Here is a 20406-nt window from a genome sequence, read left to right on the forward strand (position 1 = left end):
TTAACCATTAATTCCTCAGACTGTCAACTCCATGGGAGGTGGATTTTTGTTTCAATTGTAGTATTCCCAACACTTACAGCAGAGCTAGTCACTCAATATAAATCTTCCAAATGGATGAATGAAGAATCCTCCATTTCCTTGCAAAGCCATTGCTGCATTGAGGACTGTCCTAGAGGAAATTACATCAAGCAAACACGATGTATACAAAGTTGGCCACTATCAGAAAATCCCAGGGGACCTAAGTGGATCTGCCTCTCGGTCATGGAAGCAGAAAATAAAATAAAACTAAAACTTACCGGGGCACCTGGGTGGTTCAGTCCATTAAGTGTCTGCCTTGGCCTCAGGTCATGTCCCGGGGTCCTGGGATAGAGCTCCCTGCTCAGTAGGGAGTCTGCTTCACCCTCTCTCTGGCTTATTCTCTCTCTCTCTCTCTCTCTCTCTCACTCTCTCTCTCTCTCAAAAAAATAAGTAAAATCTTAAAAAAAAAGAGAGAGAGAAGAAAAAGAAGAAGAACTTAAAATTATCTAAGTACTTCTATTCTCACTGTGTGGCATGGTTTCTGCTTCTTTCCCCTTCAGCTATTTCGGTATTTTATACACGTCAGCGTTTGCTGTTCTCGATTCTATTTCACACACTATGTGGCACAGCATAGTGTGACTGATGTAAAAATCTCAAATCTACTGAAGCCTTAATGGTTAATGCAGAAAGAACTGAGCCTGATTAGTTCTAGGAGAGCGCCTTTAAAATTCTACATTTTTAGGTCAGGTATCAACAAGCTTTCCCCTCCAGGTTTTCATCTGACCACTGGTCTCCTTGACCTGTTCTTAAAGCCTTTTTTCTCAGCTCTCTTCATTTCTTTCACATTTACCTTCACTTTTTTTTATCTTCTGCGTCATTAAAACTCAAGCGCTGATGCAGACAGCTGCAGCAGGAGATGTCTTTACCTTCGTGTCACGTTCCTACCTTCAGTTCTATTGAGCAAATGTTTGTGGAGCCACTCCTGTGCCGGCCACTTGCTAAGCCTTGGAGACCCTTCTGCTTCTAGTATTCCACAGTTTTAGCAGTCACTATTCCACTCATTTATGTCATGACTGTGAGCTTCTTGAAGTTTCTCTACACTTAGAATAGCTTGTACTAATTATTGTTAGTGTGGGAAATGAATAACATTGAGTTGATAATCAACCTGGAATTTTTTTTTTTTTAAGATTTACTTATTTATTCATGAGAGGCACAGAGAAAGGGGAAGGGACATAGGCAGAGGGAGAAGCAGGCTCCCTGTGGGGAGCCTGGTGTGGGACTTGATCCCAGATCCCGGGATCATGCCCTCAGATGGAGGCAGACACTCAACCGCTGAGCCACCCAGGCATCCCTGGAATTTCTTTTCTTTCTTCCACTCCTTTTCAGTCCAATCTATGTCTGTGATACAATGAGAGAGATATATTTGGTCTTTGTCCCCAGTTCCTGAAACAGACCTCCTAAATCCCTTAGAATTTCCTGAGTAACAGAAGTCACCTCTTTTGTCTAATGAAATGACTTGGGGTGGGCCCCTCAATAGCTTCAGACCAAGTCTTGCTATGAGAGTTGGAACTTTCAATCCCACTTCCAATCCCCAGGGCGGGGAGAGAGGCTGGAGATTGATGACCAGCCATTGACCTATGGCCAATGATGTAATCAATCATGCCTAGATAATGAAACCTCCATAAACCCCCCAAAAGTTGGAGTTTGAAGTTTCCAGATTGATGAATACATGGAGATCAGGAAGAGTGGTATGCTCCGAAGAGCAATGGAAGCTCCATGCCCTTTCCTCACACTTTGTCCTATGCATCTCTGCTATCTGGCTCTTCCTGAGTTATAGCCTTTAAAAAATTTTTTTAATTTTATTTGAATTCAATTAATTAACATATAATGCATCATTGGTTTCAGAGGTAGTGATTGATCAGTCTTATATTACACTCACTGCTCATTTCATCATGCGCCCTTAATGTCCATCACCCAGTTATCCCATCCCCCTCCTCCGTTTCCCTGCAGCAACCCTCAGTTTGTTCCCCATGATTAAGAGTCTCTTATGGTTTGTCTTCTTCTCTGATTTCACCTTGTTTTATTTTTTCCTCTCTTCCCCTATGATCCTCTGTTTTGTTTCTTAAATTCCACATATGAGTGAGATCATAAAAGTTACATCCTTTTATTATAAACCAGTAATCTAGTATGCAAAATGTTTCTCTGAGTTCTGTGAGCTGCTCTAGCCAATTAACTGAGCCTGAAGAAGGGGTAGTTAGAACCTCCCAGTTAGGGGCACTTGAGTAGCTCTGTCAGTTAAGTGTTCAACTCTTGATTTCAGCTCAGCTGTCATGAGCTCAGGATTTCAAGATGGAGCTCTGAGTGGGAATTTATGCTGAGCACAGAGTCTGCTTGAGATTCTCTCTTTCCCCGTCTCCCTCTGCCCCCCCCCCAGCCCCAACCCTCTCTCTCTCTCTCTCAAATAAATAAATGAAATCTTAAAAACAAAACAAAACAAAACAAAAAACTGCCATCTGTAACTGATTGGTCAGAAGCACAGGGGACAAGCTAAAATGACTTATGGGACTGAGTCTTTAACCTGTGGGGTCTGTGCTAACTCTGGGTGGTTCATATCAGAATTGAATTGAATTATAGGACATCTGCTTGGTACCCAGAGGGTTGGAGAATTCATTGGTATGAGGGGAAAATCCACACAAGTGATGTCAGAAGAGTTGTGAGAAAAAATTCACAGATTACCACAGAAATGTGAGTAGTGTAGCAGCTATTATGTTTTTGACATTGAAGCTAAACTAGGAGACAATTAGCCCAAGAAAATATTTTAAATCACAAATTTCATAAAAGACTTTTATTCAAAATATATTTTTAAAAAACTCTTATAACTCAATTATTTTAAAAAAACAATTATAGGGATCCCTGGGTGGTGCAGTGGTTTCGTGCCTGTCTTTGGCCCAGGGCGCCATCCTGGAGACCCGGGATCGAATCCCACGTCAGGCTCCCGGTGCATGGAGCCTGCTTCTCCCTCTGCCTGTGTCTCTGTCTCTTTCTCTCTCTGTGTGACTATCATGAATAAATAAATAAAATCTTAAAAAAAAAAAAAACAATTATAGGGATCCCTGGGTGGCGCAGCGGTTTGGCGCCTGCCTTTGGCCCAGGGCGCGATCCTGGAGACCCGGGATCAGATCCCACATCAGGCTCCTGGTGCATGGAGCCTGCTTCTCCCTCTGCCTGTGTCTCTGCCTCTCTCTCTCTCTCTGTGAGACTATCATAAATAAATAAAAATTAAAAAAAAAACAATTATAAACGGGCAAAAGATCTGAATAGACATTCCCCCAAAGAAGATATATAGATCACCCATGAATCACATCATGACTATCACACCATTAGTCATTGGGAAAATTCAAATCATGGTGCCTGGATAGCATAGTCAGTTAAGTATCTGACTCTTGGTTTCAGCTCAGGTCATGATTTCAGGGTTGTGAGATTGAGCCCTGTATTGGGCTCCCCACTCAGTGTGGAGTCTGCTTAAGACTCTCTCCCTCTCTTTCTGTCCCTTCTCCATCCCCATACTCATGCTCTCTTTGTCTCTCTCCCTCAAATTAATAAATAATCTTAAAGGGAAAAATTCAAATCAAAACCACCATAAGATACCACTTCACACCCACTAGGATGGCTATAATTAACAAAATGGACAATAACAGGTGTAGACAAGAATATGGAGAAATTGGAACCTTAGTACATTGCTGGTGGGAATATAAAATTATACAGTCACTATAGAAAACAATTTGGCAGTCACTCAAAATATTGAATATAGAGTTACCATTCCTAGCTTTTAGGTATATACCCAAAAGAAATTAAAACATATCCATACAAAAGCATGTACATGAATGTACATAGTAGCATTCTTTATAACAATCAGAAGGTGAAAACAACCCAAAATCCATCAACTGATGAATGGATAAAGAAAATATGATACCTCTATACAATGGAGTATTATTCAGCAATAGAAAGGAATGAGTACAGATATGTGCTCCTACATGGATGAACCTCAAAAACATAATACTATGTGAAAGAAGCCAATCTCAAAAGACCACATATTGTGTGATTCCACTTATATGAAATGTCTAGAATACACAAATCTACAGAGATATGAAGATTCATGGTTTCCTAGGGCTCTAGAGTGTGGGAGTTTTGGAGACAATGGAGAATACATGTTAATGGGCGTAGGGGTTCTTTCTGAGGTGATAAAAATGTTCTAAAATTAGAGGCGTCTGAGTGGCTCAGTCAAGTAGGAACCTAACTCTTGATTTTGGCTCCGGTCATGATCTCAGGGTTGCAAGATCAAGCCCTGCCTCAGGCTCCACACTCAGTGGGAAATCTGCTTAAGATTCTCTCCCTCTCTGGGCACCCAGGTGGCTCAGTGGTTGAGCATCTGCCTTCAGCTCAGTTCGTGATCCCAGCTCCTGGGATGGAGTCCCTCTCATTGGGCTCCCCGCAGGGAGCCTACTTCTCCTTCTGCCTATGTCTCTGCCTCTCTCTGTGTGTCTCTCATGAATAAATAGATAAAATCTTTTTTTTTTTGTAAAGAGTATAGGTAACTTCTGACATATTTCCTAATAAACATTTGCTATAAATTTTTTTAATTTAATTTTTTTAGAAAGAGAAGGGACAGAGGGAAAGAGAGAATCCTAAGCAGGCTCCACATCCAGTGCAGAACCCAACTTGGGGCTCAATCTCAAAACTCCAAGATCATGACCTGAGCTGAAATCAAGAGATCATGACCTGGATGCTTAACTGACTGATCCACTCAGGTGCCCTGCTATACACATTTTTTTTAATGTTGTAAAATTGATTTTACTGATGGTTGCACAGTTCTGTTAATAGGCTAAAAGCCATTGAATTGTGCACTTTACATGGGTGAATTATATGGTCTGTGAATTATATCTCAGTAAAGCTGTTTAAAAAATGATATGGGTTTAACACAGGGAACAGAACAAATGTGCAGAGAAACCTGAAACAGCAAGATCAATCTGACCCTTCTCAGCATATCAACTTCACTATGGGTTAGTTATATAAACATGAATCAATAGTATTCCGAGAAAAGCAAACAAAAACATTCACAAGGATATCACTTTAGGCTAACAAAAAATCAGAAATTTGAATCTTGCCAAGGGTTAGAAGAAATGTTGGGGGAAAGGAACATACTGTTCTCTACTACTGGTGGGCATCTACCTGATGCAGCCATTCTGGAGAGTAATGTGACATCATTTAATCTAATGAAGCATGTATATATCTGTGACCCAGAAATTCTGCTCCTAGTAAATATTCCAAATCATTTTCACACAGGTTATATGGTAACCTAGGCAAAGTTGTTTGCTGTGTCACAGCCAAAGGTGGAAGGGAGTTGAGTTTACATGGGTGCTCATCCCTGTGAGAGTAGACGGATAAGATGTGATGCACATACTGAAGTCTACAGCTTCTATGAGTAATATCAGCTTAGATGCAGGCAAAGCTGTAACTCTTATATACATAGAGCTGAGTGGAAAAATATAAACACCCTAAGGAGATATACGATGCAATCCTATTTCCATAAATAAAAATTTGCACACATAAAATATTTTGTGATAATACATTCAAATAAAAAGCCCACTCCAATAAAAGCAGCAATTTGTCCTATACCTGCCATCTCCTCCTCCTGGGAGTTATAAGAGATCAGAATTTACTGAGCTAGAAAAGATGAAAAAATACATTGGTACAACTGTAAGAGAGGTTCCTGCCTTGCATAGGAGATTGTATCAGATGGCCTAAAGCTACACAAGCCAAGAGGACTCTGTCAGTAAGATAACAGAGGTTGCAACATTAGGGACACGTCCTGAGATGATCTAGTTTTTTCACTATTTTAAGGATCAATAGCTGGCAGTGATTACTCCAAGACAGGATTTGAACCTTGGTTCTCTGAAATTCAGAATGGTTGTTTCTGCTCTAAATTGAGGTTGAATCATTGATTCCATAGTGGCTCTTGCTGTGCACCGTCCCCTCCCCCCCGCCCACTTTCCCACCAGTGCAGCAATGTACCGTAGCCTAGTTTCCTTAAAACAAATATACCCCTTGGTCACCTCACAACCCCAGTTTTTGCATCATTGTGTCAACGACTCCTGGCATTCCCTCACAGACCTTTCTACCTAATGTTAAAGTGTGTTAGGCCAGGTACCATGCCAGACAAACTTAGTTTTATCCCTTGGCTTCACCTTTGTAGCTGATTGTTCTCCTCATTTTCCCACATAAATTTAAGTTTCTGTTTTCCCACAAAAATCAGGGATAATAATAAAATGTGACTTAGCATTTCCCATGAAACTACAAGCATACATATTACAGCTCAAATTATATCCTATTTATTATGCATATTCTTCTGTTCATTTTATTTTTACCCAATGTATATTATGGATAGCTTTCCATGTCAATATACATAGATAATAGCTGTCATGCATGCGTGGGGGCAGAAGGTATACAGGAAATCTCTACTTTCTACTCAGTTTTGTGGTATACAGAAATCTATTCTAAAAATAATCTATCTTTTAAAAAATTAAAGTTGATTCAACAATATGATTGAATAATATAAAATGCATGTTACAGGGTTTCACAGTATGATCATTATTATGGAATCTATGATTGTAGACTGTATTAGCAACATTATTTTTGTATATAGAGACTGTATTAGCAACATTATTTTTATATTTAAATAGGTACTCAGTGAGAAAAATCTTTTTAAAAAAGATTTATTTATTTTAGAAAGAGAGAATGTGCAAGGGGAGGGGAGAGGGAAAGGGAGAGAGAGTGTCTCAAGCAGACTTCCCATTCTGTATGGAGCCCAGCCCCAAGCTTGATCTCACCATCCTGAGATCATGACCAGAGCCAAAATCAAGAGTCCTACATAACCAACAGAGCCACCCAGGTGTCCCAATAGACATTATCTTAATATAAACATTCAATAAATAATTCTAGATAATAGCTGTCCATGTCAATATATACTTAAGAGGCATCTTTTTAATTTAAATTCAATTAGCCAACATACAGTACATCATTAGACTCAGATGTAGTGCTCAAAAATTTATCAGTTGCATATAACACCCAGTGCTCATCACATCAGGTGCTCTCCTTAATGCCCATCACCCAATTACCCCATCCCCCACCCACCCACCTCCCCTCCAGCAACCCTCATTTCGTTTCCTACAGTTAAGAGTCTCTCATGATGACTCTTCTGATGACTTCCTGTTCAGTTTTCCCTCCCTTCCACTATGATCGTCTGTGCAGTTTCCTATAGGAAGTAGGCATTACTTTTTAGAGTAGTTTTAGGTTGACAGCAAAACTGAGTGGAAAGTACAGAGTTCTCATATATATCAGGGCCCCCTCATACATGCACAGTCTCCCCCATTACCAACATCTCTCACTAGAGTAGCACATTTGTTTAAATTGATGAACCTGTACTGTCACTCAAAGTCCATGGTTTTACATTACTGTAGACTCTTGGTGTTGTACATTCTATGTTTTGAAAAATACACACTTTTTTTTTTAGTATAGTTGACACACAATGTTACATTCATTTCAGATGCAAAACACAGTGATTTGTCAAGTTTATACATTATGCTATACTCACAACACTATCACAGTATCATTGACTATATTCCTTATGCTGTGCCTTTTATTCCCGTGACTTATTCATTTCATTATCTCCTACTTCCTTTCACCCATTTGCCCATCTCACCACCCCCTCTTCCACTGGCAACCATCAGCTTGTTCTCTGTATTTATAGGTCTGATTCTGCTTTCTGGTTTTCTTTATTTGTTATTTTTTTTAATTACACACACAAAAATCATGGTATTTTTCTTTATCTGTCTGACTTATTTCACTTAGCCTAATATCCTCTAGGTCCATCCATGTTGCCCAAATGAAACAATCTCATTCTTTTTTCTGGCTATGTAATATTCCATTGTGTTTGTATATACCACATCTTTCTTATCCATCTGTCTACTGATGGACATTTAGGTTGATTCTATATCTTGGCTATTGTAAATAATGCTACCAGAAAAAAGGGGTGCGTATATCTTTTTGAATTATTTTTATTTTCTTTTGGTAAATACCTAGTAGTAGAATTACTAGAACATATGGTATTTCTATTTTTAATTTTTTAAGGATCTCCATATTTTTTTTCACAGTGGCTGTATCAATTTACATCCTCATCAACAGTGTATGAAGGTTCCTTTTACTCCTTACATCCTTGCCAGCATTTGTTATTTCTTATCTTTCTAATTCTATCTGTTCTGACAGATATAAGATGATATCTCATTATGGTTTTGGTTGTGATTTGCATTTCCCTGATGATTAGTGTTCCTGAGCATCTTTTCAAGTGTCTGTTGGCCATCTATCTGTATGTCTTCTTTGGAAAAATGTCTATTCAGGTCTTCTGTTTATTTTTAATTAGATTGTTTTTTTGGTGTTGCATTGTATAAGTTCTTTACATATGTTGGATATGAACACCTTATCAGATATATCATTCGCAAGTATCTTCTCCCATTGAGTAGGTTGTCTTTTGGGGTTTTTTTGATGGTTTCCTTTGCGGTGCAAAATGTTTTTATTTTGATGTACTCCCAACAATTTGTTTTTGCTTTTTTTCCCATGTCTTACTTGGGAGATTTGTCTAGAAAAATTTTATAGCTGATGTCAAAGAAATTACCACCTGTGTTCTCTTCTAGGATTTTTTTGGTTTCAGATTTCACATTTAGGTCTTTAATCAACTTTGAATTGATTTTTGCATATGTTGTTAGAAAGTGGTCTAAGTATCATTCTTTTACATATAGCTGTCCAGTTTTCCCAGCACATTTATTGAAAAGACTGTCTTTTCCCTCCTTGTATGTTCTTGCCTCCTTTGTCATAGATTAATTGACCATATAAATATGGGTTTATTTCTGGGCTCTTTATTCTGTTCCATTGATCTATGTGTCTAATTTTAGGCCAGTACCTTACTGCTTTGATTACCACAGCTTTGCAATATATCTTGAAATCTAGAATTGTGATACCTCCAGCCTTGCTTTTCTTTCTCAAGATTGCACTGGCTATTCTAGGTCTTTTGTGGTTCCATACATATTTTAGTATTATCTGTTCTAGTTTTGTGAAAACTGATGTTGGTATTTTGATAGCGTTTGCACTTTCAGCCCCACCCCTTGACCTCCAAGGAAAGGAGAGGGGCTAGAGATTGATCTGCAGATTAATGAGCAACGATCAATGATTTGCTCACACATGCCTAGCAATGGAACCTCTGAGTTGGTGAGCATATTGCGGTGTGGACAGGGTGGTACTTTGGAGAAAACATGGAAACTGCACCCCTCCCTCCATAAATTGTCCTATGCATCTTTTTTATTTCGCTGTTCTAGGGTTGTATATAAAAATGGCCTGAATGTTTGTATACTCTTCCCTGCTGCTGCCAAATTCTTTTTTTTTTTTTTAAGATTTTATTTATTCGTGAGAGACACAGAGAGAAAGGCAGAGAGACAGAGGGAGAAGTAGGCTCCCTGCAAGGCCCAATGAAGGACTCAATGCTGGACCCCAGGATCATGCTCTGGGGCAGATGCTCAGACAGATGCTCAACCACTGAGCCACCCAGGCTCAAATTCTTATGTTGAAATTCTAACTCTCAGTGTGACAGTACTAGGAGATAGGTCTTGGGAGGTAATTAGGTCATGAGGGTGGAGCCCTCACGATGAGACATGTGCCCTTATAAAAAGGGATCACAGAGAGCTCTCTCTATCCTTTCTCCACTATGTGAAGATACAACCAGAAGTTAATAGTCTATAACCCAGAAGAGGGCTCTCACTAGAACCTGACCATGATGGCATCCTGATCTCAGACTTCCAGCCTCCAGAATTGTGGGAAATAAATTTCTGTTAACCTATATGCCACCCGGTCTATGGTACTTTGTGCTGCCCAAACAGACAAAGACATACTTTATAATAAACTGGGTAGGAAGTAGAGCATTTCCCAAATTCTGTGTTTTCTAGCAAATTACTGAACCTAAGGAGGGGGTTATGGGAACCCTTGATTTATAGTTGGTTAGTCAGAAGTTCAGGTGGCTATGTGGGATTTGTAGTTGCCATCTGAAGTAGGGGTAGTGAGGTCAGTGCTAGCTCCAGGAGGACAGTGTCAAAATTGAGTTAAATTATAGGACACCGGGCAGCCCGAGTGGCTCAGCAGTTTAGCGCTGCCTTCAGCCCAGGGCGTGATCCTGGAGACCCGGGATCGAGTCCCACGTCAAGCTCGGGATCCCTGGGTGGCGCAGCGGTTTGGCGCCTGCCTTTGCCCCAGGGCGCAATCCTGGAGACCCGGGATCGAATCCCACATCGGGCTCTCGGTGCATGGAGCCTGCTTCTCCCTCTGCCTATGTCTCTGCCTCTATCTCTCTGTGACTATCATAAATAAATAAAAATGTAAAAAAAAAAAAAATGAAGTAGGGGTAGCCTTGTGAAACTGAGCTCTTAACCCGTGAGGTCAGTGCTAGCTCCAGGAGGACAGTGTCAAAATTGAGTTAAATTATAGGACACCGGGCAGCCCGAGTGGCTCAGCAGTTTAGCGCTGCCTTCAGCCCAGGGCGTGATCCTGGAGACCAGGGATCGAGTCCCACGTCAAGCTCTCTGCAGGGAGTCTGCTTCTCCCTCTGCCTGTGTCTCTGCCTCTCTCTCTCTCTGTGTCTCTCTTGTGAATAAATAAATAAATAAAATATTTTTAAAAAAAAATTGTAGGACACCCATTTGATGTCAGAAGTATTATGTGAAGGGTACCTGGCTGGCTCAGTTGGTGCAGCATACAATCAAATTGACATCTAAATTAACAATCACCATTAGTTATCTATCACTGCATAGCAAATTACTCCAAAACTCTGTTTCTTGAAGAACAATAAACATTTATTAGTTAACATAATTCTGAGAGTCAGGAATTTGGGAGCAGCTTAGCTGGGCAGTTCTGTTTGGGGTCTCTCATGAGGTTGCAGTCAAAATGTCAGTCAGAATTGCAGTCATACAATGGCTTGACTGGAGCTAGAGGTCCTCTTCTAAGATGGCTCTCTCTCATGGCTGTTAAGTGGTTGCTATAGGAGGCTTTAGCTCCATACCACATACACCTGTGTGAGTATCCTCATGACCTGACAGCTAGTATCCTCCAGAACAAGTGATCCACGGCAGAAGTCAGAAGCCTCAATGTGATTCAGCCTTAGAAGCCACCTTCCATCACTCCTGCCACATGAACATCAAGAGGCGAGAACCACTAGGGGCTACTTGGGAGGCTGGCTACCACAGTTAATGACAGAATGAACATAAAAAGAGTGCAAATGAAAGTGACTTTATTCTATTCTTTATTTGCAGTTTAATATCAGTGTTCTTGCTTTATAATTTCTTTTGCCCCTCCAAATCTACTGTCCACACTTTCCTGTCCCAGCAGGCTCACCTGTATGGACCATACCAAAGGGTTCCCTTGCCCTCTGGCTTCACTTGGGTTCATCCACTGGAAAGCCCTAGAAAGTATAGGAGGGAAGGGACTAGGAGCATTAACTCTCTTTGTTCCCTTCTCCAGGCTTTCTCTTGCCCAAAAGACAGTTCTTCTCAAGGCAATCCTGCATTCCTTTCAATGACCACTCCCTACCCTTCTCCTTTCAGGCCTAGGGGTGTTAACCACCCTGCTGCTACTGACCCCAGGTTAAAGCATTCTCTTGTGGTGATGCTACACCTTACAAATTTGTGAACAAAGATCATTTCCTCAAATGATCTAACTTGAGTTGCACCCAGTTTCCTGTTGAGTTTCTGACTGATACAGTGCTAAACAGGCAAATGGAAAATCTATTTACAGCTCTTATACCCAAACATCCTCCAAAACAATGTCTGATGTTTGGGGTTATTTCTGCTGCTTCTTAGAATTTTGCTTCCTTCCTTCTCCAGTTAACATCTGACATTCACTTGACTTCTCAATTTGCCTGGTAGCCCAGATAGGTCCTCAGTGGCCAGTCTTGGAGAGTTTAAAGAAAAAGAAAAGTAAGATTCCTAGATACAGTAGGATTCCCTAGCCCTACAGCTGTTTACTTACTATCTTCCACCGTTTGCATGATCCCTGGAAAATCTGTGAATGGATGTTCCTTACCACTTGGATGTTCATGTGATTTTGAGGTTGATATTCATGTGCTGGGAGGTTGGAAAAGAAAAGACAAAAAAGAACTCTCTGATGACTGTAGAGCCTCCACATGGCCACTGCCTATCTCCAGACTTCTTTGATGCACAAGAGAAATGAACTTCTCTCTTGATTAAGCCACTATCATTTCAAGTTTTCTATTTCATGCAGGTGACCTTAATGTGAATCAATACAATGCCCTTTGGATACAATACTTTAGTATCTAGAAAATATCTGGCTACTCCAATCACTGCAACAAATTCACAGGAGGGTTACACCCAATCTTCACCTGCACCTCTTTAAAAGTCCTCCACAGACTGCCTATGTCAGGGACAGGCAAAGCTGTGAGATTTCACTTTGTCCTTCAGTGGCTTATAGAGGAGAGAGATTCTAGTCAACCCAAGATGATGATATTAAAAGAAAAATAGGCAAGTCCATGTTGGAATTCATAGAAGAAAAGAAATGTGGTGAAGTCTCAGACTGACAGTAATACTGGCAGTTATAGCAGCAAAGTTGCAGACCCCACCCAGAGCACTTCATCTCCAATAGAGATCATCAGCTCCGTGCTTCTTCTTTTTTCCTTTAACTACAGCCTGCTCCAGGCTGTATTCAAAGCAGGCAGCATTGTTTTGGGGGAATTCCAGGTACTACTGCTCGGCAACAGAGACCTTGAGGGTAAACAAGTCCCAAGATGCTGGGAATGGAATCAAAGGGACATTAAGTGTGGAGGTGAAAAGAACATGTGGCCCTGGTTTTCCATTTTGAATAGATGAATGCATTTCATATAGAAATATTCCTGCCCTTGTTTGTCAGTCTTTCTTGGTTACACTGCAGGTTGGGAAAATCTATGGTCTGACCAGAGAACTAACTACCATAATTTTTTTTTTAAGATTTTATTTATTTTGAGAGAGAGAGAGACAGAGACAGAGACACAGGCAGAGGGAGAAGCAGGCTCCATGCAAGGAGTCCAATGTGGGACTCCATCCTGGGACTCCAGGATTATGCCCTGAGCCAGAGGCAGCCACTCAACTGCTGAGTCACCCGGGTGTCCCAGGTTATTTGTTTTTCTCTCATTAATCTGTCTTTTTGTTAAAGAGCCCTGCTGAAAACCTAAGATGAATAAAGTTTTGCCTCTCTACAAAAAGAAGCAGATCACTTGATGAATGTTTTTCTTCACTTCCCCTCTTCATATACTGAAACTCTAATCACAATGTGATCATATCTGGAGTTGGGGCCTTTGGGAGGTAATTAAGTCATGAAGGTGGAACCTTTAGCCAGAGAGCTGACTCTCTTCTTCTACCATGTAAGGACACAAAAAGTCAGCAATCTACAGCTTAGAAGAGGACCTTTGCCAGAATCCAAATCTGCCAGCCCCCTGATCTCATACTTCCAGCCTCCAGAAGTGTAAGAAATAAATTTCTATTATTGATACATCACTGTCTATGGTTCTCTGTTATAGCAGCCTGAACTAAGACATTCCCCTTACAAATCTCATTTTGACTCGGTCCCTGTGAGGCAGATGACAAACAATTACTGAAGTCACCATTATCTAGTCTAGTTACAAGTAGGCACACAAGATATTAGGGTTTGATTTTTACAGATCAAGCCAAGGACCAGAAAAGGTGGCTTCAGGAGCACCTGGCTGGCTCAGGTGGTTAAGTGTACAACTCTTGATTTAGGCTCATGTCATGATTTCAAGGTTGTGAGATTGAACTCTGTATTAGGCTTTGCACTCAGCACAGAGTCTGCTTGAGATTCTCTCTCTCTCCCTTTCCTTCTTCCCTTCCTTCCCCTTGCACTCACAATAAATAAATAAAATAAATAAATAAATAAATAAATAAATAAATAAATAAATAAATAAAATACTTTTTAAAAAGTGGCCTCATCAGCAGGTTATAAGTCAATGGGCTACAGAAGAAAAAGTGGGCTTTCCTGGCTCTTAATGTCTTTTTAAATCACTCCTTGTATATAGCATCCTTTTCCCCTTCACTGTCTTTAGAGAGAACACTGAGAATGAGGTGAGCAGAGTCAAAGTTCTTATGAGGGTGAAATGAAAGTTTCAGAAGCTCCAGGGCCACCTTGTCCTCCAGCCCAGTGGTGAGGACCTGAGGTGACTTGGCCTATGTCTCTGCCTTTCTCAGTTTCTCTCATGAATAAATAAATAAAATCTTTTTTTTAAATAAATAAATATAAGTCAAAACATAGTCCCTACCTCTCATGGAGTTTACAGTGATTCTCCATGAACAATAACATGAATAACTAATACATATAGAATGATTAATATGTGCCAGGCCTTCTTCTAAGCACTTTACATTTATTATTTAATTCACACAACTAGAAAGATATTATCATCACCGTTTTATAGATGAGGAAACTGAGCCACAGAAAGTCAGAAATTTGCCCAAAGTCACATGGCTACAGCAGTGGGACCTATAGCCTACTTGCCACCACTTTAGTGTCTTTACCATCTTACTAACATAGATGTCACCTGAGGTGTTATACTAATCCATTCATTTATTAATTCATCTACTCATCCCACTGTTATTAAACATCTTTGATGTGCCAGGGATGTGGCTGTGGTTTTGGGAAAACAAAGAATTAGCAGCAGTCCCTGTTATTGAGTAGATCATAGTTTACAGAGAAAGACAGACCCATAAACACATAATTCCAGCACAACCTGTTAAGTACAAAGGCAGGGCTACGTCCCCAGTAAAATGGAAACAAACAAGTGGAAGTGACTAACTTGTGTCTGAGATTACTAAGGAAGACTTCACAGAAGAGAAAATTTTTTATCAGTGTCTTGAAGGCTTAATACCAACTCATTAGGTAGAAAATAATAGAGAGATCAATCCAGAGAAAGGAGAGAACACAAGGAGAGGCCTCGAGTCATGCCAGTGCCAGGTGTGTGGGCGATGATGGTACAGGCCGGTGCGAAGTAGCAGGACTTAAAAATCAGAAGTTAATTTCAGAATCTGGTGCTCACGCTATAGCCACCACCCAGCCTGATGCCACTGCCCCTGAGCCAGGGATGGCTGTGCCTCCCATGAATGCTAATCTTGGCAAATCTGCCAGGGATGTCTTCACCACAGGCTATGGATTAGACTTTATAAAACCTAATTTGAAAAAAAAAATCTAGGGGATGCTTGGTGGCTCAGTTTGTTAAGCCTCAGCTCAGGTCATGATCTTGCAGTTCTGGGATCAAGCCCCACTTCCAGGCTTCCTGCTCAGTGGGGACCCCACTTCTTCCTCTCCCTCTGCCCCTCCCCCCTGCTTCTGCACGCTCTCTCTCTCTCTCTCTCTCTAATAAATAAAATGTTTTAAAAAAATCTGAGAATGGACTGGAATATACAAGCTTAGGTTCAGCCAACACTGAGACCAAACACCAAAGTGAGGGTTGGCCTGGAAACTAAGTACAAACGCACCAAACATGATCTGATCTCTACAAAGAAATGGAACACTAACAACACAGTAGGGGGGATCCCTGGGTGGCGCAGCGGTTTGGCGCCTGCCTTTGGCCCAGGGCGCGACCCTGGATCCGGGATCGAATCCCACATCGGGCTCCCGGTGCATGGAGCCTGCTTCTCCCTCTGCCTGTGTCTCTGCCTCTCTCTCTCTCTCTCTCTCTCTCTGACTATCATAAATAAATAAAAAGAAAAAAAAAAAAGAAAAGAAAAAAAAAAACCAACACAGTAACACAGTAGGTGTGGAGATCTTTGTGGAAGATCAGCTTGCATGTGGACTGAAGCTGACCTTTGATTCATCTTCTCACCAAACATGGGGGGCAAGAGTGGGGTACTAGGGTGGGGGTGAGGGGGTGGGATGCTAAAATCAAGGCAGGGTATAAAGAGAGTGCATCAACCTGGACATGGATTTCTACGTGGCTGGGCCTTCAGTCTGGGATGCTCAGGTCAAGAAGGCTGGCTGGCCGGCAGCCCAGGTGGCGCAGCGGTTTAGCACCGCCTGCAGCCCGGGGTGTGATCCTGGAGCCCGGGATCGAGTCCCACATCAGGCTTGTTGCATGGAGCCTGCTTCTCCCTCTGCCTGTGTCTCTGCCTCTCTCTCTCTCTCTGTGTCTCTATAAATAAATAAAATCTTTAAAAATAATTAATAAATAAATAAATAAATAAATAAATAAATAAATAAATAAATAAGAAGGCTGGCTGGCTAGCTCCCAGATGAATTCTGAGGCCACAAAGTCTGGAGGGACCCAGAGCAACTTTGTGGTTGGCTACAAGACAGGTGAATTGCAGCTTCACACTAATGTAAACAAGATAGAGTGTAGTGGCTCCTTTTATCAGAACGTGAACAAGAAGTTGGAGACCAATGTTAATCTGGCCTAGACATCAGGAACTAGTAGAACTCGTTTTGGAATAGCAGCCAAGTGTCAGATGGACCCTGATGCATGTCTCCCAGCTGAAGTGAACGATTCCAGCCTGATGGGTTTAGGATACATTCAGACCCTAAAGCCAAATGTCAGACTGACGTTGTCAGCTCTACTGGATGGCAAGAAAGTCAACACTGGTGGCCACCAGCTTGGCTTAGGACTGGAATGCAAGTATAACTGAATACTGTACAATTATTTAATTTTAAACTATTTTACAGGATAGCTACCTTCAATATTTAGTGTACCTTTGCCTGAGATGCAGTAATGCTAAATATCATGTTAGACCTCCAGATTTTTTTTAATTTAAAGATTTTATTTATTTATTCATGAGAGACACACACGCAGAGATAGGCAGAGACACAGGAAAAGGGAGAAGCAGGCTCCATGCAGGGAGCCTGATGTGGGACTCGATCCCGGGACCCCAGGATCACACCCCTGGCTGAAGACGACACTAAACCGCTGGGCCACCAGGGCTGCCCAGACCTCCAGATTAAAGATGATTCTGCTTTAAGATATTTAGAGACACAGAGGAAACCCAATTCCAAAAAAGGTCCTTTCAGCTGTAGACTTGGGGAGAAGTTGGTGGCCTATAGAGATGTCAGATTTCTTTCTTTTTTATCTAGAAATGGCCCCTAATGAAAGCTAATAATTTCTAAGCAATTTGTAAATTGGCATTCAGTACATGAATGAAATTGTCATTTTCTGAGAACCGAACCTTGGTTTTATAGTCTAATAAGGGAAAGGCTTACTTTTTGATGTTGTAAACTAGCTCATCTGAAAGAGACTTTATATATTTATTTTTTTATGGTTTTATTTATTTAAGAAACAGAGCAGACAAGTAGAGGATGGGGGCAGAGGGATAAGCAGACTCTCCTCTGGAGCAAGAAGCCTAATTCCGGGCTCCATCCCAGGACCCAGGGATCATGACCTGAGCTGAAGACAGATACTTAGCTAACTGAGCCACCCAGGTGTCCCTGAAAGAGACTTCAGACAGATTTTCATGACATATTTCCACCCCAGTCCATCACCTCTTTTATGCCAAAATAGTCTGCAGTGCACGGTAGCTGTTTTTTTGTGTGCCATTTTGGGGTAGAGAAGGTGGATGTGATGAAACCAATAATTCAGGACTTAATTCCCTTTCATGTTGTGTTTTTTTGCCCTTGAACCAGATGAAGTAGCTTCTTAGAGTACTAGCTGCAAGCTAGAACAGTCTCTGTGAGTATAATCACACTGTGACATCATTCGGTATCTAAATTGGATTTCTATTTATATTCTTGCCACTCCACTTATATTTTAGCAGTGGGTACATTTTAGAGTCTCCCATTTTGTGAGGAATTAGATCCATCTCTTCCAATGCTGTAATTAACATAAAATAAGACTTGAATAAAATATTAGAACCTAAAAAAAAATAGTTGAGTTGGAAACAAAGGGTGACTCAAAAGGGTTTCAGCTGGGGATTAATGCATACAGATCTGTATTTTAGAGAATCTTGGGCACCAGTCTTTAAAAGATTTTATTTATTTATTTATTTATTTATTTATTTATTTATTTATTTATTTGAGAGAGACTGGGGAGGAAAGGCAGAGGGAGAGGGAGAAGCAGATTCCTCGTTAATCAAGAAACCTGACAGTGGGGTTCTATACCAAGACCCCAGGATTACGACCTAAGCTGAAGGCAGACGCTTAACCAACTGAGCTGCCCAGATGCCCCCTCTGGCACCATTGTGAAGGACATCAATGAAGATCCTGAGGGAACGGAGAACAAATTGGTAGCTATTGCAGCCATCTAAACAATATTTCAGTTATGGAACAGGATTAATTCAATTAAGTCTCATAACCCTCAAAAAGTATATGAGACCATATGCCATTTTACAGATGAAAAAATCAATGAATAGGGAGGTAACTTAACTTGCCAACAGTCAGTAAGTGGCATCAGATTTCGAACCCAGGCAGTCTTTTTTTTTTTAATATTTTATTTATGTATTTAAGCGAGAAAGATAGAGATAGAGATAGGGCAGAGGGAGAGGGAGAAGCAGACTCTCTGCTGAGCAGGGAGCCTGATTCAGGGCTCAATCCCAGGACCCTGAGATCATGACCTGAGCTGAAGGCAGATGCTTACCCAGCTGAGCCACCCAGGTGCCCCCACGCAGTGGGTATTAATACTGCTTTTTTAGAGGCTTTGAGAATAAGGGTGTCATGCCATACTGGAGGTGGGACTGCAGGTTGTAGGATATTATGAAGCTTTCTTACAAATCCCTTTTGAACATCTCTCTCCCTTCCCAGAGTTAACCCTCATTCTGGCTGCTAATCTCTGCTCTAAAGGGCTAATGCTGTCACTCTGCTTTCCTTGAGAACTTTGTCCTTCTCCCTCAGGGCTGTGTATTTTCCACTTAGTTCTGAGACTGTGACCTTTCTGGTGTAAGCACCCTCCTGGGCTAAGTGAAATCTCCTTTAGATCTGATTATTTTTTTCTGGAGATAATCAAACCATGCTTTCAATTCCAGGGAAGGTGGGAGAAGTCTGGGAATTCGATGGCATTAAGATGTTGGATTTGATTTCAGCTTTGTTTTGTTTGTCTCAGGGATCCTCAAGTGGAGATAAGAAACCACAGAGAGAGAAAAGCCAGAGGTTTGAAGATTTTCCTTTGAAAATGCTTAAGAGAAAGAAAGAAAATACTTATTAAATATTTGGTTTCAGACACTTAACAGAAATATTCAAATGGCATCTCCCTGGTCATTACTTTACTGTTTTGGAAGGCAGCCCTTGTACACAGCCAGATATTTTTTTCTAAATAACTTTGAAAAGAAAACTAAACCAGTGCAATAGTGGCCAAATTCTTGCGGCCTTTTTTAATGTAGGATTTTTTTCTGAGGATAGTTTATGATATATATTCTAAAATTTGCAATCTCGGGCATCCCAGGGGGCTCAGCGGTTTAGCGCTGCCTTCTGCCCAGGGCCTGATCCTGGGAGACCCGGGATTAAGTCCCACGTCAGGCTCCCTGCATGGAGCCTGCTTCTCCCTCTGCCTGTGTCTCTGCCTCTGTGTGTGTGTGTGTGTGTCTCTCATGAATAAATAAATAAAGTCTTTTAAAAAATAAAATAAAAATTGCAATCTCCTCAAGTTTAAAGAACCACGTAGGGACATATGTCATAATATTTGTACCAAAAAATTGATGAATACATGTATATAAAGGCTGTAATTTTTATTTTTCCTAATAAAGAAAAGCTAAAAAGAAAAGCTACATGTGGACTACAGAGAATATAAAATACAGAAGTCAAAAAATTTCATCTTACCATCATATATAAGCATTATGAACATTTGTACATATTTCCTTCTATATTACCTTCCCTCTTTTTCTTTCTTTTTGATTACTGCATTTCTCTTATTTTATAATCACAATGTTTCTGGTGTTCCACTTCAAACATAGCTATTTCAAAAAACAAACAAACAAACAAACAAACAAACATAGCTATTTCTTTCTCATAGTATATAAACTGCTATTTAAAATATATACATTTGTTGGGGTGCCTGGCTGGCTCAGTCAGTGGAGTATGCAACTCTTGCTCTCAGGGTTGGAGGTCTGAGCCCCATGTTAGTTGTAGATTACTTAAGAATAAGATCTTGGGATCCCTGGGTGGCTCAGCGATTTAGCGCCTACCTTCAGCCCAAGGCATGATCCTGGAGTCCCGGAATCGAGTCCCACATTGGGCTCCCTGCATGGAGCCTGTTTCTCCCTCTACCTGTGTCTCTGTCTCTCTCTCTCTGTGTCTCTCATGAATAAATAAATAAAATCTTTTTTAAAA

At 40.8% G+C, this 20406-nt stretch overlaps 1 protein-coding gene across 5 annotated transcripts in view; it reads left to right on the top strand.

The window, feature by feature from the left end:
* LOC144304324 (uncharacterized) overlaps positions 1–20406 on the top strand; it is a 63911-nt gene that overhangs the window by 12828 nt on the left and 30677 nt on the right. The window contains exon 4 of one of the 5 annotated variants that reach the window (XM_077882841.1): positions 13315–13521. The exons of the other annotated variants lie outside the window; for them this stretch is intronic. Coding sequence (XP_077738967.1) covers positions 13315–13333 — 19 coding nt within the window. The 3' untranslated portion in view covers positions 13334–13521. Of the gene's footprint in view, positions 1–13314; positions 13522–20406 lie in introns of those variants that run through there. 5 annotated transcript variants of the gene reach the window in all.

This window comes from Canis aureus, chromosome 33 (assembly GCF_053574225.1).
Source record: "Canis aureus isolate CA01 chromosome 33, VMU_Caureus_v.1.0, whole genome shotgun sequence".
Taxonomy (NCBI): Eukaryota; Metazoa; Chordata; class Mammalia; order Carnivora; family Canidae; genus Canis; species Canis aureus.